At 60.3% G+C, this 27056-nt stretch overlaps 1 protein-coding gene across 1 annotated transcript in view; it reads right to left on the bottom strand.

Moving 5' to 3' along the window:
- The window catches only part of NTN1 (netrin 1), a 79297-nt gene extending 53520 nt beyond the window's left edge, over positions 1–25777 (bottom strand). Inside the window, exon 1 of the mRNA XM_064728837.1 lies at positions 24510–25777. Within this exon, the coding sequence (XP_064584907.1) occupies positions 24510–25533 (1024 nt within the window). The 5' untranslated portion in view covers positions 25534–25777. The remainder of the gene's footprint in view (positions 1–24509) is intronic.
- Between the last annotated feature and the right edge of the window lie 1279 nt (positions 25778–27056).

Raw genomic sequence — 27056 nt, 5'->3', positions numbered from 1 at the left:
GTCCCTGACCAGCCTGGGAACAGCCCTGCTGCTCCTGCTTCCCACTGCACTGCTGGGGCTGTCCTACAGCATGGGGCAGGACAGGGTTTCTATTTCGGGGCTCCTACAGCTCTTAAACTGCTGCTGCTGCACCCCAGCACCTGCACCTCAAGGCAGGGCTGGCTTGTCAGGAGAGGTGGGGAAGGGTCTGGAAAAGGTGGTGTCACAGACATCTTTTATGAAAATCCCTTCCTTAGGATTTTTCCTCCTGAGAAGCTGAGAGACCTCAGGAACAAAATGTAAACAATGGTTATCTGCTGCTGTGGGATGCAACAGGTGCATCTGGGATTGGTCTCATGTGGTTGTTTCTAATTAATGGCCAATCACAGTCCAGCTGGCTTGGACTCTCTGTCCGAGCCACAAACCTTTGTTATCTTTCTTTCTTTTTCTATTCTTAGCTGGCCTTTTGATGAAATCCTTTCTTCTTTTCTTTTAGTATAGTTTTAATATAATCTATATCATAAAATAATAAATTTGCCTTCTGAAACATGGAGTCAGATCCTTTCTCTTTCCTCATCCTCAGACCCCTGTGAACACCGTCACAAGGTGGAGTTTGCAGTGCTGAACCCAGACAGTGCTGGGGACAGGGGGTGGCAGATCCAGGCAATCCACATTGGTGCTGGGGACAGGGAGAGGGAGATCCAGGGATCTCCACCTCGGTGCTGTGTGCTGGGAGCTGTGCCTGCTGAGCCAAGGCACGGCCAGTCCCTTAATCAGATCTTGTTTGGGAAGGTGTCTCCTCAGCCCAGGGCTGTCCAAGAACATCAGAGCCTTGGCAGGGCCAGGCTGCAGCCTGAGGTTAGCAAAACAGCCTGGTGCAGGCAGGAGCTCTGGGAGGAGCCCTCAGCCAGCACTGCCCCATTGCACAGGATCTGTGCGAGCACCTGGGATGTGCCCCCTCACCTTCCCTGCCCTCCCACAGCCTGGGAGCAGCTGGTGACCCTGTGGACACAGCATGCCAAGGAGAGCCAACCCTGCCTGTCCTGCTGGGGACACAGGAAGGAGGAAAGTTTGTCTTGTGCAAGGAACCAAACTGAGCTCTGCTGCTGCTGCCCTTCCACAGCCCTTGGAATGCCCAGGAGAACCAACCCTGCCTGTCCTGCCGGGGACACAGCCCTTGCCTGGCTCCTCAGGCATTCCTCCACTACAAACGAGCCCCGGAGCCAAGAGCAACCTCAGTCCCGTCCAAGCTGTCTGCTCCATCCCGGGGGACAGCCCGGCTGGAAATGCCATCAGTCTGTGTCACCTCTGCCTGCCTGGAGGGTTCATGGGGCAGGAGCTGGTGTTTAACGAGCCCTTTCACGGTGCCTGAGCAGAGCAAAGAAATGCACCAGCAGCACCCCCTCCCCCAAGAGAAACACATCTTCCAATAAAATTTATAGAGCATGGGAAGGGCTTCTGGCACTGGGGTTCAGAGGTGGCCAGCCCCGGGTGTGTGAGGCACCCTCCTCCTCCTCCTCCTCCCCAGGGGACGGAAACAAAACGAACAAGCTGAGAAATTCCGGGAGCAGATAAGTGAAGGCACGTCTGCCTGTCCTTGCTGGAGTGACTGAAGTGCTGCTGGTGGTGGTAGGGATGGACAAACGGAGCCTCTGGGCTCTACAGGACAGGCTCACATCCACCACCCTGTGCTCAGCTCCTCAGGAACCCCGGGGACAGCCCTGGACACCAGGAGCAGGCTCAGAGGCTTTCCCTGCCTCAGGAACCTCACCCAGGCTGTGCCAGGGCTGGGGTGTGCTGGGGATGCTTCCCATGGACATCAGACAGAGCTTGCACAAGGGGCACTCACAGGATGAGCAGACCATGACCATGGGGAAAGCCACAGGCTGCTTCAGTAGCAGAATGATTTGTTCTGGGCCACCCTGGAGCCAGACACCCCAGTTCCCTTCCAGAGCCACAGGGGAGCAGCTGGCACCTCTTGGTGCCACCCTGGGCAGGTTCTGAGGTGTGCAGGGAGCTGCTGGCAGCATCCCCTGCTCTGGGTGAGACTCTCAGTGTCCCCTTCCAGCCCTGTGAGTGTCCCCAGGTTGTCACTGGCTCTGTGGGGGCACAGGGACCCCTCATGGCAGGGCAGCCTGTTCCTGGGGGTCAGCACCCCCGGTGGATGAGAGCTGGAGCCTGCACAAGGGGAGAGGGATCTCTGTGCCCAAGAGAACAAATCATTGTGCACAGCCCACCCTGGCCTCCAGTGGCCAGTAATCCCTGCAACCATGACAGCCACTTCTGCTGGCCCCAGAGAATTGTATAAATCAGAGCAGAACAAAAGTCCTTTGCTGGGAGCTGGGCATGTGCGCTGCCTTTCAAAGGGGAGGCACATTTCTCTGGGGATCTGCACTCTCGGGGGACTGCCCCTCTGACAGCACAGAGATTAACAAACAACCCACTCAGCTTCCCTGCTCCAGCATCTCCAGGGGTGGAACAAACCCCTCACAGGCAAACCACAGGGCAGGGCCGTCATTCATTCACACTTGTTGCTCTGCTCCTAGCTTTGTTAATGGACTATTTTCCCTCCTTTCAGTTTTCAAAGTTTTGGGTAATAATTACATCGAATACAGCCTCCTTGGGCGTTAGGGAGGGAAAACTTGGAAATAATGAGGCGCAGCAAAGCAAATGGAGCAATGATAGAGTCCTGGGGGAAGCTGCAGGGCTGCAGGGAGCAGGGAGCTGCATTCCTGGCTGCAGCCCTCGCCCTCACAGCCCAGAGAAAAGCCCTAAATGAGCCCTACCACACCAGGAACAGCTCCAGAGTCAGAGCATCCCTCTGTCACCACAGCAGTGCCATGGGCTGCAGGTCCCCTCGGGCTGCTGGGGATGTTTGTCACTGCCAGCCCAGGACAGGGGATGGAGACAGCCCCTGATGCCTCCCTCCTGTGCTCCTCCAGGCCGGGGGTGGCTCTGGGAGCTCTTCTGAGCCGCCAAGGCAGCAAACTCATTATTTGTGCACCTGTATTTGCACCAGGGGTCCTGGCCCAACCCCACTGACCAGGGAGCAGAAAGTCAGGGCTGCAGGAGCGCAGGCCTTGCAGCTCCTCAGGGATGCCTCGGGAAGGGGCTGTTTTTTCAGTCACACTCCTGTTTGTGGGGTAAATTTGGGATCTGGCTCGTGCTCCAGTGCCTGCTCCACTGGGAGGGGTGGGATTGTGACTCTGTCCCCTCCTGTGCCTCCCCACTGCTCCAAAGCTGGCAGGAGCAGATTTTGGTGCTCTCTGTGACCCCTAGCCCTGAGCTGCCTCACTCACGTCTCCTGTCCTGGCTCTGGGGACTGTCCCCACCCTGCTGGCATTGCTGGGCAGGGAGGAATGCTCCTGAGCTCTCTGCAGAGGGGACACAGCACAGGGGGCAAGGGACACTCTGAACGTCCCCTGAGCCACCCTGGAGCCACCCAGGCCCTGCAAAGCCTCTGGGGACAGCAGAACCAGGGACAGCAGCTGCCCTGATGAGCCCAGCTGCAAACCTGGCCTGAAAGGGCTTTGGAGGAAAAGGAAGCACTAAAGAGCAAGGAATGAACAACAACCACATGCGAACATGGTTAGCCAGAGGAAGCAGTGCCACCCCCAAATGTGTGCTAGGAATCTCTTCCTGTGGAGTTCCTCCGCAGGAGGAGTCACAGGGATTGTGCAACTGCTCAGAGCACTGAGCCCGGGCTGAGGAGCTGAGCTTGGCCTCTGCCAGCCTGCCAACCTGGGTGTCAGACCTGGAGCAAAGTGAGAGCCTCAGACAGAAATCACAGGGGCTTGGAGGCTGGGGCAGCAAAATTTTCATTTTGCCAAGGAAAAACATTGAAATGTAATAGAAACATGTTTGGGTGTATTTCAGATTTGAAAGCCAAGCCAAAAGTTTGAGTTTCAAACAAAGAAAAAAGGGAAATATTCCTGTTCTGTTTTGAATTGCCTTCCATCAGATAATCAAAAACTTCACAGAAAGGGAAGAGTTCCCTCCAAGCATTCATATCAAACCTGAGACAGTAAATGAGGAGGAGTTGGATGGTTTTGAGCTGTTCCTTTCCCAGCAGCAATGTCCCTTCCTCCCTAGAGGACACAGCCTCCCTGCCCTGCCTGCTGCCCCCCCTGACCCTGGGGTAGTTTAGGGAGCCTGGTTTGCAGCTGGGCTGTGCCCAGATGGCTCTGGGGGGCTGAGCTCTGCCTGTCCTGCCCCTGGCACCAGAATCCATGGCACTGGGCATCCATCTGAGCTGGCATTTGCCTGCCAGTGCTTTGTTCCCCTTCCGTGGCTCAGGGTCTGGATCCCCCCAAAATCTGGGCACTCACACAAAGAGTAAAATCCACCCTGCTCCACAGTGTCCCCAGCTTACAAAATCAGACTAAGCATTATTTACTGTCTTCAAGCTCCACATGAAAAATGCTAAAATGAGGATAAATATCTGTTTTCCTTTCCCCCCCTCTGTTTCATGCAGGGAAGGTAACGCTGCCGAGCCCGGGGGATCGCCTTTATTTTCTCTTTTCTGATATTTACTAAAGACTTAAAGATGGGAAGAGGCAGAAGCCTCTGGAGTGCAGGGCTGAGATGAAAAGGTCCCGGATCCCCAGCGGGATAGGAAGGCTTCCAACAGGAGGCACAAGCTGCTCAGCTTTGTTTCCCAATTCAAACACGGCCCGGGCACAAAAGGAGGGGAATAATATCGCTCTCCCAGGGGCTGCTGCCCACAACCATCACCATTCCCAACACAAAACGGATGCCGGCAAGAAAAATGATTTGGGATTAGGGGTTGCCGTGTCCCACCTGCTGGCTGGGTTATTCTTGCGCTGAACCCAGCTCTGCCGGAGCCCGGGCACCCCGCGGCACAGCCCGGCCCTTTCCGGGCATCCCTGACAAGCTGCGGCATCAGAATGCTCGGGAAAGGCTGCCGGGGAGCCCTGGTGTGTGTGCGTGAAAGGGCAGCGTGTCACTGACTGTGAGACAGCACAGGGGCTGCAGCACGGACAGCCCGGGGCAGCGGGCGGCACAATGGATGTCAATGCCGGGCTGGGGCAGCTCAATGCCACCCCGGGAATTCCTGTAATCTGCCTTTAGATCCTGCTTTGACACGGCTTCCCTCTGCTGAATGGCAACCCCGCTCCGGGCTCTGATAAACAGCAACCCCGCTCTGGGCTCTGCTGAATGGCAACCCCGCTCCGGGCTCTGCTGAACGGCAAACCCGCTGTTTGGCAACAACAAACTGAGCCGTGCCCTTTGTTTGCCCAGGGCGTTGTGTGGGTACCCAGCATCCCCTGGCAAAGAACTGCACTGACCGCCCCCCCCCCCCCCACAGTTCACCTGGGATCTGCCCCAGTGGAGCAAAGGTGTCAGGAATAAAATTCACCTCTCCTGCCTCGGGATGGGATGAAGGAGCAGCAGCCTCAACACCACAGGCACTTTCCTGTGTTTGCCAAGACTTTCCTGGTCACCCTTGGCAGGGAAAGGGCAGGATGCGTCCTTTGAAGAGGGACATCAAAAGGCATTGCCAAAGAGGACAATGTGGAGACGCTGCAGGCACAACAGCCATTGCATCATCCATCAATTACCCGTCAAAGCCCAGCTGAAACGTAGCTTTCAGTACCAGACGGTGATGAAGTGACAATCTCACCACATCTGGGACAAAGGTCTGTCGCACGACGATCTCAGGCAGAGCCGGGAGCCTCCAGGAATTTCGCTTCATCTTTTCTATGAGGTTCTGAGTTTACAAGAGTTTCAGTCTGGGTGTCTGGCCAGGAAGGGAAGCCCTGGCCTGGCCCCGGTGTCCTGTGGTACTGTGACAATCCCACAGCATCTCCCTGGCCGGGCTGCCCCGTGCTCAAAGGGGGATGAATTTGGATTTGGAATTGTCTCCGAGGTTTCAGTTCCCTGCCTGGCCTTGCTCCCTTCTGCAGGGCTGGGAATTGCTGTGAATTTTATTTTGTTTTGAAAGAAGGGAGCCCTTTCCTGCTGCTTCCTGCAGCCTCCAGCTGCTCAGCTCATGGCTCCCAGCCCGTGAGCTCTGTGGGGCTGTGGGACCAGACCCAGCAGCTGCTGGGGCTGCTCAGTGCTGCTCTCTGCATCCCAAGCCCAGGCTGGGAAGGAGAGCCCCGAGCAGAACAGGGAGGAGCAGCATGGCCCCTCACAGGACCCCCTGCTCGTGCTCTCCAGCCTTTCCCCTCTCGCAGGGCGCCCGCACTGCAGGCTCTGCACTTCATCTTGTCCATGAAACTGATGCTAGGCAGGAGGTTTGGCTCAGCCCGGGCCTGACCCATGGCCATAAATCTGCCCTGCTGCGCCTGCTCTCGCCCCCACGGAGCTGCTGTCACTGCCCGTGTGGGGCTGCAAAACCAACCCTGACATCTCCCAGGTGCAGCCCTGTTTGCCTCCTTCCCTCCCTGCCTGCCTTGCTCCTCTCTCATGGAGCAGCCTCTCCTCTCCTCCTGCTTGGGAATGCTGGGGCACAGGGACAGCTCTGGCACCCAGGGACACCGAGGGACACCAAGGGACACCAAGGGACACCGAGGGACACCGAGGGACACCAAGGGACACCGTGCCACCCTGCCAGCCTCCAGGCTGAGAGCAGGGCTCGGGTCCTGCCTGGCCCAGGGGCACTTGGCAGGAAAGGAGTTTCCCCCAGCCCAGCCATGGGAGGATGGGGAAGCGCTCCTGGTGCTCCCTGCCTGCAGGAGGAGCAAAGAAAGAGATTCTGACAGGAGGATGGTGGGGAGGAGGTCGGACAAGGAGGAAAGTTTGTCTTGTGCAAGGAACCAAACTGAGCTCTGGTGCTGCTGCCCTTCCTGCAGGCACCAGTAACCCCTGGGCTCCCTCCTGGGGGTGACGACAGGCTGGGGCCACAGACCTCGCCCTTCTGACCTTTACACATGGGGACACCAATGCAGCACAGCTGGGAATCGAATTCCCAGACTCCAAATGGTCCCACCCTCCTCTAAGCCCTTCTTCCATAGCAGTTAATCCATATAAACCACTGGAGATGTCCTGGGGGTGTGACCTGTGGAAGTGAGAGCCACCAAACCACTCTTATCACTGATATATGCCTAAAATGAACTACAAGGATCCAATCTGTGGTTCAGATCCCCTAAATTACAGAGAAACCCCCAAATTACAGAGAAACCCCAAATGACAGAGAAACCCCACTCAAGCACCCCCCAGGCAATCTGGTGCTGCTCACATGGGAAGCAGGACCCTGCACCCACAGGTGCCTTCTCTGCACCAGCATGGCCAGTGCCAGGAACAGTTCCTGAGCCTGAGGTGGGCTCCAGCCGCATTATCACTGACATTCTGCTCGGTGTCCCTTTCGGGCTGCTCTGCCCTCACTGGCAGCCCCCAAGGCAGGGAGGATTTCCGGGAGGAAATTTGGGGTGCAAATGGAAACTCCTCCCCCCTCCTTCCCAGCCAGCATCTCCGCGGTCCTGCAGCATCATCCCCACTCAGGTGAGTGTCACCTGGGGGTGGCAGGCCCTGACCTCACCTCTGAGGATTTCTGGAAGAGCAGAGCCAGGATCTCCCAGCTGCAGCTCAGGACAGCAGGGTGAAGGCAGCAGCAGAGTCACTGTCACTCGCCATGTGCACCCCAACCAACTCCCAGGGACTGAAATATTCCAAACTCTGCTCCTGTGGCAGCCCTGGGTGACTTTCATAGCTCTGGGTCAGCTCCAGAGGCAGATTTCCCCTCTCCTGGAGGTGCTCCCTGGAGGTGGCTGTGCTCTGCAGCTGGTGCTGGCAGCCTCCCCTGCAGATCCCACAGTGATTGGGGGGGACTGGGGCTCTTTATGAGGGTGCTTAACGAGCTGATGACGTTTTTATGAATTAAGACAGTCCCAAGGAGATCAGACTTGGTGATTCTTCAGGGATGCCAAGACCCTCCCTGACTAACAAATCCCATTTCCATTCCTCTGGGCAGATGAGATCCGCTCCCTCTCCCTCTCCCTCTCCCTCTCCCTCTCCTGGAATGACCTGCCTTGCTTTCTGCTGGGAATCTGATTTCTCTCATAAAGAGCAGGAGGCTCCCAGCTCCGAGGTGTGCACGGCACTGGGGGCTGGATTTGGAATTTGGAATTTGGGATTGGGGAGGGAGAACAGGGCTGGATGTGGCTGATCTTCCCTTAGGGGGATGAGGGGAGCACACAGAGCCAGCCCTGCCTGCTCCAGGGACAGCTTTGGGAGAGCAGCTCAGTGTGCCAGGGTGTAGGGAAATCTGCGATGGGCTTTTCCAACCCCCCAGAGGCTGTTTGGGACCCCTGTGACCGGGGGAGAAGGGCCGAGCTCCCATCCCAGCCCCGGGCCGAGGGAGCACAGACAAAGGCGGGGAGCCCTGCACGGGAGGGGCACCCGCGGCCACTCAGAACGCCGAATAATGACACTGAGCGCTCTCAAAGCGCTCGGTAAACACGATTAACTAATTAGTCAGGTCTTTACTAATTAACCAGTCACAGGACTGGTGTTGCTCAATATGTTTAATGATCCGGAGAGAGGCTGAATGGCCGAGGGCAGCGTCTGGAGGGGCAGGGCTGAGGAGGGGGCGGCTGGGGAGGCTGAGGGGGGCTCAGCCAGGGCTGGGACACGGGATGGACCCTGACACCCTGCCAGGACAGCGCTGTGCCCTGCTCCTCAGCGCTGGCACAGCCCTCTGCAGGTCCTGCCAGGCCAGGGCACCACTGGGTTTGTCCCTGTTCAGGGCAGCCGAACCAGAGGAGATGTTCAGGTACTCCTGAAACCAGCCCAGCCTGAATCAGGCCGAGCCAAGTGAGAATCCCCCAAAGCCCACAGGTAAATGCTCCCCAGCATAGCAAGGATCTGCCTCCTCTCTTTCCTCCAGTAAAACAATTGGAGTAAAACCAGTGCAGGGCTGGGCAAAGGGAGGGAATTAGGACCAGGGAGCCTCTCTGGTGGCCACTGCCTTGCTCATTGCCTCAGTTTCCCCAGGACAGGGACTCATGTCACACCAGATGTGGTGCTCAGACACTCCAACATCAATTTGGTTTCTAACCAGGGCTGCAGCTGGAAACCCCCGCACAAAGTGAGTGAAAAGCATCTCTCCAAAAGGCACATGGGGCTGCTTCCAGCCCTGCAGCTCGTGGATGTCCTGCACCTCTCTGTCTGTGTGAGCCGGTCCTTTTCCTCTCACTGATGCCCCCAGGCTGCTCCCAAGCTGCCTCTGGTGGCACCAGGCTGTCCCTGCTGCTGTCACAGGTGTCACACGAGGGAAGGCTGCTCCTGTCAGGTGGCTCCAGCACATCCCAGAGCCTGCAGGGCCCCTTCCTGCCCCGCCCTGATCGTGCCAGGGAAAGCCACCTTGGGGACTGGCTTCAGGTTTTCCTCACAGAAATTTGGTCATTTACCCAGAGTCCAGGTTCTCGTGGAACTGAAATTTGGGTTTCACAGCAGTACAGGTGTCTCCAGAACACATCTGGATGCTGTGCCCATGGCTGAGCCAAAACCTCTCCTCACACAGATCCCTCCCCAGCAGCAGGAGTTCAGATGACCCTCAGGTCTCTCTCAGGGCCCTCCTCCACCACCCTGTGCTGCTGGGTGAGAGCTGGGGGCTTTGCCCACTCCTCCCTCCTGCCAGGGGCTGAGAACTGCAATAAAAGATGCATTTCTCGTTTCTTCAGCAAGCCAGGCCTGCCCCTGGGAAGGGTCCCGGTATCCATGCAGCTCCCTGGCCTCCCCTCCCCTGCTCAGTAATCTCACTCCTGGGCCTGAATTCATTCAGACGCTCTGAGGGATTAGCTGACCTTTCTTTCAGAGCTTGCTAAGCTGGGGATGTTAAAGCTTCCCAAAAATTAAACTCTCAGGAGGCTGGGAGCCTGGGGAGCTGTTTAGAGGCTGCGGCTGCCTCCCCAGCATCCCCCCCGGGGTGGGCCGCTCCTGCATCCAAACACCCAGAGGATGCAGGGCTCCATCCCCGCCCGCGGAGAGCAGCGCTGAGGCAATGAGAAATGGCTTCTCCTCCTCTTCCTCTCGCTCTCACTGTCCCTCGGAGCTGGAGCCGATTGCTCAGAAAGGATCAAACAGCAGCAGCAGCATCCGAGCACACAGAGCTGGGCTCCAACACACCCCATCGGAGCACACAGAGCCCGGCTACAGCAAAGCCCATCTGAGCCTGGCTCCAGCACAGAGCCCGGCTCCAACAAACCCTCCCCGGCTCTCCCCCTGTCTCTCGGAGCTGGAGCAGTTTGTTCGGAAAGGATCAAGCAGCAGCACCCGCATCCGAGCACACAGAGCCTGGTTCCAACAAACCCCAGCTGAGCCTGGCTCCAGCGCAGAGCCCGGCTCCAGCAAACCCGATCTGAGCACACAGAGCCCGGCTCCACCAAACCCTCTACCGCTCTCCTCCCGTCCACGCTCGGCGTTGGAACAGAAGCCGGGAGGGGGCCAGGGGCTGCCTTTGTTTTCCCTTTAATGGCTCCTCTGGAAGGGCGGCCGGCTCCTAGCAGGGATAATTTTACGGCCCCATAACCCAGCACGAGGAGGCTCCTTCCCAACGCCGCACTCCCCCTGGTGCGGCAGCGGCCAGAGCCCGCGGGGCTCTCTGGCACGGAACCCGTCGGTAATCCCGAAAATAAAACTGTCTTATGAGATATAAATTAGATTGCTGCCCGGGGGATGAGCGGCGCTGCTCCCCCGCGGGTCGGAGAGCATCTGCTGCAATTACAGGTTCCTGCTCGGCGGGATGACCTCCCAGATATTCCAGCAGCAGCTGGAGCCCGCACAAACACTCCGAGCTCTCTGAACAGCCCAGAGCAAGGGCTGGCTCTGTGCTGCATTGCTGCTCCGTGCCCCCATCCCCTCCCAGCACTCCGGGGGTGTCGGGGGTCCCCTTGCCGAGGGTCCCGATTGTCCCCTGGAGGCTGGGCTGGTCTCTCCTCACGGGTTTGTGGGGGGCCAAGTGCACCTTTGGCACGAGGTCGGCGCCATTCATTGCCCGGGAGAGGAAGCAGCCTTCAGTGCTGTCTAATTACACAGAAATTACCAGAAAAAATGAATTCCAAAAGGTGACCATATGGGCTGCAAGGCTGAAGCCCAGGCTGGATTTTGCCTCTGGTTACTGCCACTCAGAGCTGAGGGCAGAATCCAGGCCAGAAGTGTGTTTCTAGTTCGTGATTTATTGCACCAAAGCGGAGCTGGTAATGAAAACCGTGTTCCACTTAATACTCAGGCGACTTCCAACAAAAATGCCAGCAGGAACTCTTTCTTCTGCTCCCTGCCTCGCAGCTGCCCGGCAGCAGAGGATGTGCGAGCTCAGCCCTCCTGCCGTGCCACGGGGAGGGCCCCGCATGTCCCGCGTGTCCCCGAGCCCGGCTGGTGGCACCAGGCTCAGCCCCAGCCCCGGACCCTGCCCTGCCTCATCTCCCCCATCCTCGCACCCCTTCCCCACCGAGGCAGTCTTAGCCTGAGCTGCAGATTAACTCGGCAACCAAACAAAAACCAAACAAAACCCAGCTCTGTGAGCCTATTGCAGCATTGGGGTCCAAACTGCCCCCAGGGGCTGCTGTGCTGAACCCCCCAGCCCAGCTCTGTGGGTTCTGAGCGGCCTCTGCGGCACTGACCCCCCAAACCCAGCCCTGGGGATGCTGACCTTCAGCACTGACCCCCCAGCCCAGCCCTGAGGGTGCTGAGCCTCCCGTGCAGCACTGACCCCCCCCAAACCCAGTCCCGTGGGTTCTGAGCCCTCTCTGCAGCCTCAACGCTGCTGGAGCCGGACCCACCAGCGCTTTAACCCTTCCCGTCCCAGCCTGCTGCTCCCCGGCTTTAAAAATGCCATTTTCCCCGGCGTGCAGGGAACAGCAGGAGCCCTCCCCGCTCCTCCTGGAGAGCAGCAGGTGGAGGAAGCTCCGAGGCAGCCTCAGGAAGGACCCTCGGGCCCCTCCGAGCCCTCCCTGTGACCTGTGGGAAACTCGGGGATGGCCCGGTGCCACGGCCGAGCCCCCGCGCTGCGAACGGCCCGGGTTCATTTGCATGCCGGAGGGGTAGCCGGGCTCCTTCCACCGCCGTGCAGGCATGGAAATGCGTTCGAACGTTCAGTATGGCCCAGCAGAGAGCTCCCCGGGCAGAAAATCCCCCTCGGGCCGCTGGAAGGAGCTCCCAAGTCAAGGATGCCCAAAGGGAACCTCGGCTCCCGAGGGCAGAGGAATTGCCGGGGGCTGAAAGGCTCCGGAGTGAGGCGGGACAGCGACAGCGGGGAATTCGGGCTGGGTGACAAGGCCCTGGCCGCTCAATGGCTCCGCAATCCAGGTCCCATCGAAGCCAGGAGCAGTCAGAGCCCAGGGATGTGTCTCAGGCCAGCACTTCCCATTCCCTTTCAGCCCGCGGACACCGATAAATTTTCCAGGACACGGGGACAGGACGTGCCTCGCTGCAGCCATTGCCAAAGGCTCCTTAAAAGCAGCCGGGACACGGAGCAATCAATTCCATGGAGCGATTACAGGGATGGGTGGGAGTTCATGGAGCTGCTCCCTGCCAAGGACCCGAGCACAAAGTCCATCACCTCCAACCCAGGCAAGCGAGTACAATTATCGGCAATAAATACATTTATTCCAAATGTCCACCCACTTTACATTCCTTTATTTAACGCAGCCGCTCTAAACAGGGGCTGGGATAAATGGAAAATAAAGTTTGGGAGGTTTCATGGCTCCCTGGCTCTCCGGGCAGAGCTGCCCGGGCTCTGGTTGCTATTATTAGTGTAACGATTGTTGTTGTTATTATTATTGTTATGATTATATGCATTTCATTCTCTTCGGGGTAATGAATAATTTATGACTTCGTCTCGACCCCCTTTCAATGGATTCACTATCCAGGGAGACTCGCTGAATAATTTGGATCATTCGTTTTCAAGTGCAGGGGCTGCCGACAAATTGTTCGCTTTTCATTGCTGGGGACATTCATTGGTCACCCAAACCAGGGGATTTCTTTGGTGCCCCCAGCACGTGAGGCGCTGTCTGGGGTTTTGTTGGAATTTTTTTGTTATTGTTGATAGGGTGAAACTTTGTAGAGACTAAGAAACAGCTCATCTGGGAGGCTGGATTTGTGCAGAAGTCAGTTTGCCAAATTTCTGTGAGCATTTGGTGGTTTTGCAGAGGCTTGTGAAAAGTAAATGCTACAGAGGATATTAAATGTTATTCAAATGTTTTAAAGGCGACGCTGCTCTTGCTCTTTGATTTGAGCTAGACTATCATGCAGCTGAATATTAAATTTTGCTTGCTCAGCTCACACTAGAGAAATGTTGCGGCGTTAAACCTGCTTTGCCTAAAATCCGGAGGGAAAGGGAATTTTCAAGAGGCTTACACCGGGGATCTTCTAATCCTTGCAATCAAACGAGCGCCTATATCAACCTGGCTGTGTCCACCCTGTGATCCCTAATCCCGAATTCACGTCGGGATCCATCCCACGGGATCAGCCCTGGGCGGGCTCTGAGCTCTGCAGGGATCCATCCCCGGCACGGCGGGAATGAGGGATGGGATGGGATGGGATGGGATGGGATGGGATGGGATGGGATGGGATGGGATGGGATGGGATGGGATGGGATGGGATGGGATGGGATGGGATGGGATGGGATGGAGAGGGCTAACACATCAGCTGGTAACCACCGTTTGCTGGGGTGTCCCCACCGTTTGCTGGGGTGTCCCCACTTTTGGACAAATCCCGGCAGATTTGCTGCCTGCTCCGTGAAAGGTCACCAGGACATGCCCCGCTCAGCTGAGGAATGAACTGAGAGCAGAACTCTGCTGGTGCACAGACCCCCCCGGCAGAGCTCTGCTTCTGTCCCGCTCGTCCCGCCCCTGTCCGTGCATCCTGTCCCTGTCCGTGTCCCTGTCCCGCTGGTCCCATCCCTGTCCCGCTGGTCCCGTCCCTGTCCCGCTGGTCCCATCCCTGTCCCCCTGGTCCCATCCCTGTCCCGCTGGTCCCATCCCTGTCCCGCTGGTCCCATCCTGCCCTGTCCTCCCTGTCCGTCCCTCCCGGTCGCATCCCTGTCCCGCTGATCCCATCCCTGTCCCGCTGGTCCCGTCCCTGTCCCCCTGGTCCCGTCCCTGTCCCGCTGGTCCCGTCCCTGTCCCGCAGGTCCCGTCCCTGTCCCGCTGGTCCCTCCCGCACCGCCCGCTGCCTGCGCCGCCCGCCCAGCCCCGATTTACGAGCAGCGTGTGAAGGACAGACACTGGGCCGCTGGGCTGAACAATGCGGGAATATTAGCCGAGTTACAAAAACAAACAAACCAAACCCTGCCGGGAGCCCGTTTCATTTATCTTCCTTTGTCCCGTTTTGCTTCAGCGTGAAAGTCGCCCTTTCAAGCGCAGCGGTTGCGTTCCAGCCCCGGCGGGCAGCTGATCCAAGGCGCTGCACCGCGAGCTTCCCAAAGGCTCTTTGCACACTTCAATTCATCCCTGAATATTCAGCCGCCCTTCCCTCCCTCCAACCCTCCCGGGACTTTCTGCCCGAGAGCCGAGGGTGCAGAGCCCGGGCCGGGGATGGCGGGGCACGGAGCCTTTGTGTGCAAACACAAGCTGCTGTTTGTATGTGCCGTGCCTCTGTCAGAGCCCGATCGTGGCCACCGGGCTGCTCTCAATATCCGCCCGGCCACCGCCGCTGCCGGAGGGACGCTCCCCTCCCTCCTCCCCTCCCTGCCCGGCCGCTTTGAAGAGAAGGGATTTAATTTCATGAGGCTCTCGGTAATCACGTTCCGATCTCCAACATTAACCAGAACTGACTCCCTCTCGCACAGGGGGGAGGATGAGCCCGTGAACAGCCGCGGCTCGGGACAGGCCGCGCTGATGGAGGAAGGCAGAACGCGGGGCTGATTCTGTGCTGCTTATCAGATGGGGCGGGAAACAGCAGGCAGCGCCAGGAGGGAGCGGCTTTACCCACCGCGAGGACGCTTTTCGGGGCTCTCGTGCACCACAAACCCAGATTTTCACACCCAGACATTTTCCTCCTGTCCGTGGCCTTTCCCGTCCTTTACCTTCCCTCTCCCCGCTCCATTTCCAGTGTCCTGGTGCCTCTGCCGCGCTCCCCGGGCTCGCTTCTGCTGGAACTGCTCCTTCTGCTCGGGCATCGCTCCCTGCTGGGGCAGCCAGAGGGCAGGAAGAGCAGGGCCAGCCCTCCGGGGAAGGTTTTCGTGAAGAGGAGGCTGCGGACAGGGGGATTTAGGTCTCACCTGCCTGCACGGCCCCTCCCTCCCTCTGCTCCCCTCCCTGCACGCAGGGCTCAGCTCTCCCCAGAGCATCTCCTGACCAGGCAGGAATTACACTCCAGACCCTGAAGGAGGTCTAGAAGTCCTTTTGGGCTGTGAGAGCAAAGTCAGTGCTGGGACAGTCCCCCGTGAGTGTTAAACTCCGTTTTCCTATCAGACGTGCTGTCCATTCTCTCCTCACCCACTGCGCTCTGGCTGCCAGAGCCTGCACCCTAAATCCCCACAGAGCTGCCATTAAGGGGCGTTAATTGTTCCCGTAGGATAATTAATGGTAATTCCAATGAAGATTGCTCCCTCGGTCAAAGCTAAGCACGGATCGCAGTGACCCACCCCGCGCAGCCTGGCAGGGATCGGGGTGATGGATGGCCCCCAAATACCGCAGGGAGGGTGACGTGGACACCTCATCCATCTTTCCGTGCCGGGCCCGATCTCGGAGCGCAGCGGCTGCGAGGATGGGCTGGGCTCGGGGGGAGTAGCTGGGCTGGGAGCGCATGGACCCTGAACGGACCCGCACGGACCCGCGCGGACCCGCACGGACGTGGCAGCGAGCCCGGAGCGGGGCCGGCCGAGCCAGCAGCGTTCCTGCCGTGCTCCGCCTCCAATTCCCACCTGGGACACGGGGAGGACCCTCCCTTCCCTCCTTCCCCCGTGCCATGACAACCTGGGAGCGCTGTCCCCTCTCCATGAGGTGCCATCAACAAATCCAGGCCTATTTTTCGCTGGCTCAGAGAGTTTCCACCCCAGCACATCTAAAAAGATAAATCTGCTGTGAAACAGTCCCACAGAGCCGGGCTGCTCCCAGCCTGTGTCATGCACTGCCTGTTCCTGCCCCTCATGGCATTTTTGCCCTTTCCCAGGGGAAATTTGGGGTACTAGGTCTGGGCCTGGGCTCTCCATCCTCTCCCCAAACGGGAGATGCAGCAGCTTTGATCCTCAAGCAGAGGTTTCCAAGGCTGCTCCCCCCTGCCTGCGCTGGAATTTCCACTCACCTGCCCACACAATCCTTTTTGCTGGTTATTTTTGGCAGAAGAGGCCAAGGGCTGCTGGGCTCATCCATTAGCAGCCCCTCCATCCCCAGGGGAGCAGGACTCGGCCTGGGGGCTGGGATTGCCAGTGTAGCCCCCCCAAGTCCTGTCTCAGCCTGAGGGGACCCTTCTCCCCCAGCAACCACAGCCTGGGTGACAACAGGGTTGGGCAGAGCCAGAGGCCCCTTCCAGCCCTTCTGTGGAACACTTCAGAAAACCCCTGTACTTCCAGAGAGAGTGAAATCAAGGTTTGCTCCTTCCCTGCTCTCCAAACCTGTGTCCAGGTGAGGGATGCAGACACGATTTTCAGCCTCCCGTCACTCACGAGACGCTTTGAAAGGAAAATTTCTGCCTGTGGAAATTTCTGCCCAGGAAGGTTTCTTCCACAGTCTCGGAGCTGTGTGTGGGACATGAACTCAGGCTCTTTCCCTGCCTGCTCCTCTGCCATCCCAGCGGTGCAGGAGGTGCCCGTTGTGGGCAGCAGCTCTGTGCCCGTTGTGGGCAGCAGTTCCGTGCCTGTTGTAGGCAGCAGCTCTGTGCCCGTTGTGGGCAGCAGCTCTGTGCCCAGTTTGTGCTGTCAGTGCCCCCTGTGCCAGCTGAGCCCCAGAACAAAACAATCTCTGTGCCCACATCCCTCCATCACTTTTTAAACTCCAGTCTGCCCTGAAACCAGCGGTGCTCAAAACACTCCCATAAACTCATCTCCCAGCAGAGCTGTGTCTCCTCCATTCCCGTGCTCTCCCGGGTCAGAATGTTTATTTGGTACCTCCCAAAAGAGTACAGGATTTTCCCGTCCCCACCATTGATTCCCTGGTTTCTGCTGATCCTTAATCAAACTCTCACTCTGTGGGGTTGAGCCCCACCGTGCCACGGGTGTCTCTGCTGCTGCCTGCGGTGGATCGGGAGCGGAGTCCCCGTTCCGTTCCCTCCCAGAGCTCCGCGCTGCCCTGGCTGAGAGCAGGAAAAGCCTCCCCGTCTCCTTATCAGTCCCCAGGGCATCCTAATCCCCTCATAAACGCAATCCATTACACTGATATCTTTTTAAAAGCCCGCCTGTCACTCCAGCCAGCCCCGTCCCGGCTCTCCGGGCTCTTTGGAGCGCGGTCAGCGGGGATGAGTCTGCGCGGGCAGAGCCGAGATTGCCCCGGCTGTGGGTCCGGCCTTTCCCTGTTCCTGTCCGTGTCCCTGTCCCCTCTGTGTCCGTGTTTCTGTCCCTGTCGCCGTTCCTGTGCCCTCCCTGTCCCATCCCTGTCCCTGTCCCCTGCCGTGTCCGTGTCCCCTGTCCTGTCCCTGTCCCTGATCCCTGCTCAGACATGGCGCCTGTTCCCGTCTCCCCGTCCCGCCGAGCAGCAGAGCCAGCCCGAACCGTGCCACCCCAAACCGTGCCAGCCCGAGCCGAGCCAGCCCGGGCCCTGCCCGCTCCGTGCCAGCCCGAGCCGTGCCCGCTCCGTGCCAGCCCGAGCCGTGCCCGCTCTGTGCCAGCCCGGGCCGTGCCCGCTCCGTGCGGAGCAGCGGGGATCTGGCAGGGACGCTCGGCACGGGAGCTCGGCCCATGCCAAGCAAACGTTCCCTGCTGCTCGCAGCGGCAGAGGCCAAGCGGCAGCCGCGGCTCCCGAGACGCCCTGGGGACGGAGCAGATGTGGCCGTGCCACCGCCCAGCCCCGGCTCTGAGCCCTCTGCACCGGCTGATCCTGCAGCGAATCCTCTCCCTGCTCTCCTCAAAAACGGGGGGATCTGTTCGGGGCCACCATGAACGTGCTGTTAAAGCATCCTGTGAACCCCCCTGTGCTGGGGATGCAGCCCGGCCTGGGCTCCCGTGCCACAGCTCTCCAGGAAAAGGTGGATGTTGGATTAGATGGGTCCTGGGGCTGCTCTGGGGTTTTTTTTGCTGTTTGACAGCAACAAGTGGCCCAATGCCCCACAGCCCCTGCGATGCCAGGCAGGCACCCAGGCTGCTCCAGCCATCCTCACCCACAATCTCCTCTGCCCTGGATAAAGCTGGTGGGGAAAAACTCAACACAGAGCCCTGAAATCCTCCAGGAATTCCTCAATAAAACTCTGCTTGCACAGCCCTACCACAGAAGGGTCACAGACAGGATGGCAGCTTGGGGTGGGTAATCAATCAGGGTAGAGAAATGGAATCACCTAAATTTAATAAGAGACACCAGGAACTCCCTGGAGTGAAATCCTGCAGTTCCATAAAAAGCACAAGAGCCTCCAAAACCACTGCCAAAAAGCTGGGTGTCACAAAAGGGAGGCAGGAGAGACCAAGGACCAAAAAGGCATCACCCCTCCGTGGCCACAAAAATCCATCTCCCATCCCTGAGCGTGAAGGGGAGATAAATTAAGAATATAGAGAAAAATTCGTGTTCCCACCTGCTCCCAGACAGAAATCCCAGAATCCTGGGAGTGCCTTTAGAGGCAGGGGGGATTCCAGAGCCCTCGGGTGCTTTTTGCTCCATCCCTGGAGAGCAGCACGTCCCCCCGGGCAGGCACAGGGGGTTTGCGAGGCGAGGACAGCGGAGGCTGAATAAGGATGACAAGATTTGGCCCAGAAAGAGGAGAGCAGAGATTAGCCGTGGACAAGCTCAAGGGAAGGCAAGTGTCCAACCCGGAGTGCCAAGCCTGGTTTTGTTTTAGCCTTAACTGCGCTTTTTTGTTTGTTTGTTTGTTGGTGTAAAAACCTTTCTGTTGGAAATCAGTTTAACTTTAAGCTTCCTGAGAATAAAAGCCTGTGAGAAAGCTCTGCCCATGCGAGGCTCCCTTGGGAGGCTACAATGGGAGCCTCAGCAGCTCCTGGGCCCGAATTTCTATGGCTACAGCACCCATCTGCTCAGCAACACAGCCAGCCCTGCTCTGTGCTTCCCCATGCAGCACAGTCCATGGGAGCTGCACCAGGAGGGGCTGGAAAGGGCCTGGGGCTCCTTGGATGGAGTGCACAGGGTCTGCTCCAGCTGCTGGTGGAGCTGCCCCAGCTGCAGTTTCCTGAGTAAAAGGGTGCTGCAGTAATGCTTCGTGTCCTTCTGAACCCAGACCCAAAGGGTTTTACAGAGCCTCCCTTTGCTCCCTAGACGTGGGGGAAATTGAGGCCCAAGGCAAACCTGACATCAGACATGATGGGCATTGCTATCATCAGCAGGTACAGGCAACACCAGCACAGGGCAGCTTCAAAATGCACCTGAGAACCCTGAGAACCAGCTGAGAACCCTGGCTGGACCCAGCCACAGCCAGAGCTGAGTTTGCTGCCAGATCCAGGCACCAGAATCTGCCTTGGGTGGACAAAGGAGGTTACACTGTGGGGATCCTCTGTAGGACCCTGGGGATCCTCTGTGGGACCCTGGGGACCCTGCAGGAGCAGCCTGGGATCTTGCCCAGAGCCTCTCTGCCCAGGCTGGGAGTGTGGCTGTGTCTCCAAGAGAAGGGATGGATGTTTGCAACCTTCCCCTTCCCTCTGGAGCAGCTGTGGCCATGAGCAGGGTGGGCATGGGGACACCCAGACTCCTTTTCTCCTCACAGAAGGACTGCAAAGCCGCTTTGTTCCTCTGCCTGACTCCCATCCCACCAGGGAACTGAGGGATCAGTGGATGTGCCCCTGTGTCGCCAGGTCCCTGCCAGCCCTGCCAGCCCCACTCACACTCCCCAGTGCTGCAGCCAGTCTCTGTCCCTCTGTCCCTCTGTGCCCCTCAGGATAAACCATTGGCAAAGCCCTGAACCACCGGGGAGAGGAGCAGGCAGAAAGGACATCTCCCACCAGCCCAGCCCTTCCTGGCTGGATGTGAGTCCTTCCTGGCTACTGGGAGCCCCTGGTGGCCCAGGCCTGGCCCCTGCTCTGCCCGCTCGGGGATGCCTGGACCCTGCAGACAGGCACTGGCTCACAAGTGATTCCTGCAGGGACAGAGCCAAAGCCAGCTTGACTCCTTCTTCCACTTGGAGGCCAAAGAGAATGGGAAGGAATCCTCTCATGAGGCTCCCCAGTACCCCACTGTGCCAGACTGGGGAAAATGGTCACAGACAGGACAGGAACTGAGAGAGCTTTGGAGGTGGAGGTGATTAACGCACGGTAAAGGAAAGGGATAACCTGAATTTAAAAAGGGACACCAGGAACTCCCTGCATGAAACCCCTCCTGTGCCTCTGAGGGAGCAGGGCTGTGTGGGAGGACCTGATTTCCTGGCTGTGGCGAGGGTGGAGGGGCCCGTTTGCTATTTCAGCAAGCACTGCGCTGCAAATGCCTCCCTGGAGCAGCACGGAGCTGCCAAGGGCCCAGGTTTGGCTGAAGGAAGTTTTGCACTGGGAGCGTTTGGTGGGCGCTCCTCTCAGAGCTCCTGGTCAGCTCCTTGTCGGAGGTGAAGTTTCCTTTCCGCTGAACAAGAACTCGCTGGGAAATCGCTGTGACACGGGACACATCCCAGCCTGGGAACCCTCGGGCAGCGCGGCAGAGCCTGCCCAGCGCCAGGCTCCGGCGCTGACCGTGCCAAATCCCCTATCTGGGAGCACAATGTGTTTCCTTTCTCCCCCTGCGCTCGCTCCCGGCTTTGTTAAACGCTCTCGAGGGCCAAAGCCGAGCGGGGCCCGGCACCTGCGGCCAGGCTGACGTCAGGAACACCTGCAGGCGCCGGGAGCATCCCCGGCTCCGTGGGGAACGGCGCTGGGGCTGCAGAGCCTGCCCTGGAATGGAGTCTGGAGCTCTCCAAGCGCCTGTCAGCGGGATGCAGCCTGGGCTGGGCCAGCAGGGCCTCATCCAGGCAGAGGCAAAGGTGCAAAGCGAAGGGAGGATGCTGGTCCCGCTCATTCCCAGCACTCTGACCCACACCGGGGTTCTGGAGGAATCGTGCACGTTGTGTTTCTAGTGGTGTTTATTTCTTGAATGGTGCGCGTTGTATTTTAGTGATGTTAAATCTGATCAAAGACCCTGCCTGCCTCCACACGATCTCACCAGCAGCTGAGCTCTGACAGCATTTCACTTCAGACCTTTCCCAGCTGTGATTCCTCTCCTGGGGGAGCTGGAAGTTGCATCAGGACGGGCTGGGCTGGAGAAGGGGGCTTGGGCCGGACCAGCGCTGAGCAAAGAGGCAGCCCAGCGGCGCTGGGGAGAGGCAGGATGGAGAACAGACCTCCGAGCTCTTCTCCAAGCCGAGCCCTCCCTGGAGCCCTCGCAGGCGCCCCGCCAGAGCCGGACTGCAAGGCCAAGCTCTGCGTGGAGCAGTCACTTGCCAGGTAAAGCTGATGGGAACCTGAGGCTGCGACAGCTCTGCAGGAGCAGATCCCTGCAGAACATCCCCTTGGGACAAGCCTTGTCCTCTCCACGTGCAGTGCTGGGGTCTCGCAAGGAGCTCTAAGGAAAAATTCGATCTGGCTGGCAAAAAGTGTTCCCATGGGAAATTTTGACTTTCTGTCAGAAACTCCAGAGCATTTCTTTCTCAGCCCCAAATAAGAATGAATAGGAACAAAGATTCAGTTTTGGCAGGGGGAACCGGCTTACTAAAGAAAACTCCCAAATTTTTAAGCAAAGCGGACACATGCTATCATTTTTCTCTTTAGACTAAAAGAAAAAGAAAACTCCCAACGATTTTCCAGAAAGGAAAAAAGCAAATTCAGTGAAAAAAACCAAAACAAAACAAAACAAAAAACGCAACCTGTTCTCCCAGCGCTCCTCGATGTGAACTCAGCTGATTTGGCTGATGCCCCTTTCGCTCAGCACGGCCGCTCTGGTGCCCGGAGCAGCCTGGAAGGAGCCTCAGCGAGCGGCTCCGGCTGCAGCTCCCGCTCGGTCCCGGCCCTGCCCCGCAGGCGGCTCCTGACCCGGGGCCTGACTTTCTCTCGGGATTTGGGACAGAAACCAGGGTAGGCCGACGGTCATGAGTGAGTGGGTGGGAGTTGAATGGGGTTATTGTGATCTTTATCTGGGGGGATTATTCCAGGCGGTGTGGGCTTGGCAGGGCAGCGCGGGGTTTTGGCCGTGCCTGGTTTTACAGACTGATAGGTGCGGCCCCAGGGAAGGAGCGGCGGGACTGGGCTGCGGAAAATTGTTTTACGGTAGCTTCGTCCTTGCAAAACATTCACTTCCCAGCAAAGCCGATGGAAAAGGAAAAAACAGAGCGATTTTCGTTTGCAGAAGTCTGACGCGGCCAGGAGCGCACATGGTCTGAAATGCAAAGCCTGGCATAAAAGTGACATATTTTACTGGAAACTGGGAACTCGCTTCCCTTTTATTGGAAATACATTGGAAGGGAGAAGGATGGTAGGAGCACAGCGCCAGCACAATTACTGAACAGAAGCGTTTTTAGGAGAGTTTGGGAATCCTGCAGAGGAGACCGGGGGTCAGATAGCACCTCGAGACCGCACTGAAATTTACGGCATCGCTGATAGCGGTGACCCTGCAGGCACAGAGCGGGGCTGAGGCTGGGAGAGCCGGACCCCTCCTGCCCTCCGGCCTCGCTGCTGAGCAGGACACAGCGCTGAAATGGGAACGAGATGCGGAGCTCCGACCCCGAGCGCTGCCCGGCACCGGGACCCTCGGGACGGCGGAAAAGCGAACCCGGAGCTGACCCCGGCAGCCTCGGGCATCGGGACGTGGCATCTCCCGGCCGCTTCCCCCGTCCCGAGGGGGTCCGAGCATCGCCCCGAGACTGCCGGGACCCCGGAGCCGCCACCGCGAGTGCCCGGTGCCACCGGGCTCCTCTCCCTGCCAAATAACCCGGCTTGGCCGTGCCTTCCTGCCGAAGACGCCGGAGAAGAAATTGCACTCTCTGCAAGGCTCACATCTGATTGTGATTTGGGGAAAATAATTAAAAATGAAAAGAAGGGAAAGAAAACAAAATAAAAGAAAAAAAAAAAAAAAAGGAAAAAAGGCGGCCAACCCCGGCCGCTCGGCGAGGGATTTTTCCTATATTCGGAGCTGCAAATATTTTGGAAGCCGGGGCCGTGTTTTCCGTGTAAACAAGGCGGCGGCGGCGGCGGGGCCGGGGCTGCGCTCCGCGGGGCCGGGGAGTCCCGGGGCGGGCAGCGGAGCCCAGTCCGGCCATCCCAACCCGGGGCCGGGTCCCCACGGGCACACGGCTGAGCACCGGCCCCGAAGCCGCGAGGAGAGCAGCGGCAGCGCGCTGGGATCCCGCCCGGAAGCGGCGGTGGAAGATCGGAGGCAACGTTCGGCGGGATGTGCGGGACTCACGGGGGAGAACTGCTCAAGCCCTTAACCCTTGTGCACCTCGGCAGACGCGAGGGACACTCCGTTCCGCCCGGGACAGCCAGCACGGCGCGTTTCTCCCTCCAGATGGAACGAACCGGCTGCTGCCCGCTTCTCATTTGGCCCTGGGGCTCCTTCAAGTCCCCGCCGCCGCCTTCCAGGGCCGCCCGCACCTCCCGAGGATGCCGGGACCGGAGCTGCGGGCTTTGCCCGGCTTCCCTGCCCTGCTCCCGGCCGCCTTCGCTCTCCGGAAGGGGCCAGAGCCCGTCCCGGTGCCGGTCCCGGTCCCGCCCGGGCGCGGAGCCTCTCGGGCTTGGGGCGGCTCCGAGCCCTGTCCCGGGGAGGAGAACGGGGCTGCTGCGAGCCCCGGGATCCCCGGACCGGAGCCGAGCCGCGCTCTGCGGGCCCCCCGGCTGGGACCTGTGCGGGACGGGAGCCCCTGCCCGGCCACCCAGGGCCCCTTCCCGCTCCTGCGGACATGAACGGAGTTTTCCCGGAATCCTGAACGCTCCTTATCCCCTCTCCTGAGCTCCTTGCTTTTTCCTGCTTCGCGTTTCCGAGCTTCCCCTAGCTCTGCTCATCGGAGTCCCCCGCTAACCCCGTCCTGCGCCGCCGGCTGCCTCCGGTGTCCCCGTCCCACGGCCCCGCGGCTCTCGGTATCCCCTGCCCCAAATTGCTGTGCCCTGCCCGGTGGTCCCAGGCTCCCCGTGCCCGCCGTTTCGCACCTGGAGGTCCCTCGCTGTTGTCACCAGCGGGCTCCCGAGTACCTCAGTGTCCCCTGCCTTGAGCTGCCGGGCGCCTCAGTGTCCCATCCCCTGTGCTCCCGAGCGCCTTCACATCCCCGCTCCGCGCTCCGAGGTCCCTGGGTGTCCCGTCCTCACCCCTATGCTCTCCGTTTAACCTCAGCGTCCTCCTCCTCTCCGTTCGCAGTGTCCCTGCTTGTCCCCGCGCTGCTCGGCGTGTCCCTGGATGTCCCCGTGCCTTTCTCTGCCGTCCCCCGCGGCTCCTTCGCTCTGCCCTCCCTCCGCCTCCCCTCCGGGGACCTCCGCGCCCCGGGCCCGTCCTCCTCCCGCCGTGTCCGCGCCCGCGGCCGGGACTCACCCACGCACTCGTTGGCCTCCCGGGCCGTCGCTCGCTGCCAGGGCCGATCGTAGTGGAAGGGCTTGCAGCGGTCGCACTCGGGGCCGGCCGTGTTGTGCTTGCAGTCGCACACCAAGCTGTCGTCGCGGTCCCGGACGCAGCGCGACGCGTGCCCGTTGCACTTGCAGCGCCCGCCGACCTGCAGGTCGGACACGGCGTAGAAGTAGGAGTCGCGGGCCAGCTCGGAGTCGTCCTCGCTCTCGTCGCCGAAGGTGTGCAGGCGGCTGAAGGTCACCCTGATGTCGGTGGCCGTCACCCAGTCCTGCAGCACGGGCGAGTTGTCGAAGTCGTGGGCGGTGGGGCGGCCGTCCAGGGTGCTGAAGGCGATGAGGCCGCCGGAGAGGGGCCGCACGTCGGTGTGCGAGTCGGTGCACACCGCCTCCTGCTCGTTCTGCTTCGTGATGGCGGCGCGGCTCGGCTTGTTGTACATCTTGCGGCACTGCGTGGAGTAGAACTGGAAAGGCACCCAGGTCTTGCCATAGTCCATGGACTTGTGGATGGCCATGGACTCGGGGCGCGGCGAGCAGAACTGCAGGCTGACGTAGGTCACCTCGAATTTCTTGCCGAGGGACAGGGTGAGGGTGACGTTGTGGGGATACTGGACGTAGCTGTCGGACTGCCAGCAGGTCAGGTTGTGCGGGTTGTTGAGGTCGGTGAGGAAGGAGGGCGGGTGGGCGCGCTTGGGGTCGGAGGCGTTGCAGAGGTGGCAGGTGCGGACCTGCTCCTCGCCCTTCTCCGTCACCACGCAGTACCGCGACGGCGGCTTCCCGCAGGTGCTGGACACCTTCACCTCCTTGCCGAAGGCCGAGTTGACGAAGTCGGGGATGCAGCGGCGGGGCAGCCCGTGCTCGTCGTAGCAGGGGTCGGGCTGGGCGCTCTGCACGGCGAACATGCTCACGCCGTGGTAGCCGCCGCGCAGGGGCTGCGCCAGCCACGCCGCCGCCAGCAGCAGGGCCAGCGGCGCCTCCGCTCCCCTCCGCGGCATCCTGCGCGACCTCCGCGCGGCGCGGGGACGGCGGGGCCGGGGGACACGGGGCTCGCCGGGAGCCGCCGCCTGACCGCGCCGCTCCGCGGGGCACCTCGGCCGGGGACGCGGTGCGGCGGCTCAGGGAGCCCGGAGCATCGCCCGCCCCGCGGCCAGCCCCGCGGAGAAAGGGGAGACCGCGACGGCGGCGGCACCACAAAAGTGGGGCTGGCGGCGGGGCTGGGTCCCGCCTGCCTCCCGCCCCGGCCCTCGCACGGAGAATGACTGGCGGTCCCAGCCCCCGCCGCGTTTGAGGTCATGCTAAAGGAGTGACATCGCGCTCAAGGAACAGAACAACGACATCCACTGGCGGCTCAGCCAGAGACGCGCACAGGCCTCGGGGAGGGCGGGGGGGATGGGAGTGGGACGGAGTCCGCCTCGACACCGCGGCGATGGGCGCGGGGCTCCCGAGCCGCCCCGAGGAGCCGGGCAAGGGTCCCTGGGCTGCCCCCGTCCCCCGTGCCCCCGACGGGGCTGGGGGAGCCGGGGCCGCCCGCGCCTTGCAGCTGGGGATGCTCCGGGGGCGTGGAGCGGGAAGGGGGGAAGCGGCCCGGAGGAGCCCCACGCCCACCTGTGGGAACGCCGGGGGGATCGGGACGGGGACGTGTCCCACCCGGTCCCTGCTGGCCTCCCCTGTCCACCGGGCCAGACGGAGACTGGCCACTGAGTTGGATCTGAAGGGAACCGGCCCGAGTGGGCTCCCGCAGCCCTGGGACAGGAAAGCCGGTGCCGGGGAAGTTTAACGGGGGAACAGAACACGGGAACTGCTGGGCCTGGCGACCCCCGGCAGGTGTTTTGGGGGGCTGGTCTCGGGGAAGAGGAGCAGTCTCTCTCTCACAGCCCCGGGACAGACCGGGCACGAGGGGCTGCGCTCCGCCTCTTGCCGCCCCCCACCTCGCTCTGCAGTTTGTCGGCTCTCCCGTTAAGGCAAGGAAGGGGTTAAAGGGCGGCACTTGTCCCGCACCGGGCCGTGCCCAGCCCCGCTCTGCCCTTCCCACCCACCCGGACCCCCGGTGCTGAGGGGCTGCCCCGACGGCGCTGCCCCCGGCCCCGCTGGGGCTCCGCTGAGATCCCGGCCGGGGACACAGCCCAGGGGACGGTACCGACACCCCGGAGAGAGCCCCGGGAGGGAGCGGAGCTTCCCCGCCTCGGCTCCCGGCTCCCGGCCGCCCTGCTCGCCCCCCTTCCCTCTTTGATTAAAAGGGCACTTTTATTTTTCCAACGGAGGTGCCCTCTCTCCGAGCGCTGCCCACGCCGTGTCACTCAAGCGGCCGGGCCTGGCACGGCGGCGCGGTTCCCTCCCCGGAGAGCGGCGGCGAGGCGGCCCGAGGGGCCGGGGGCTACCCGGGCAGCGGCGAGCCCCGGCCGGCCTCCGCCCCCTCCCCTCCGCCCGCCCTTCTCCCGCTTTGAATTCCTTGCCACCGAGCTGAATAAAAGTGGTTGTTGTAAATTGAATTAGTGCCTGATTAATCTGCTCCCGGGCC

This window comes from Zonotrichia leucophrys, chromosome 18, assembly GCF_028769735.1.
Source record: "Zonotrichia leucophrys gambelii isolate GWCS_2022_RI chromosome 18, RI_Zleu_2.0, whole genome shotgun sequence".
Classification (NCBI taxonomy): Eukaryota; Metazoa; Chordata; class Aves; order Passeriformes; family Passerellidae; genus Zonotrichia; species Zonotrichia leucophrys.
The sequence above is the reverse complement of the archived record's forward strand: the minus strand, read 5'-3'. Positions and strand labels throughout refer to the sequence as shown.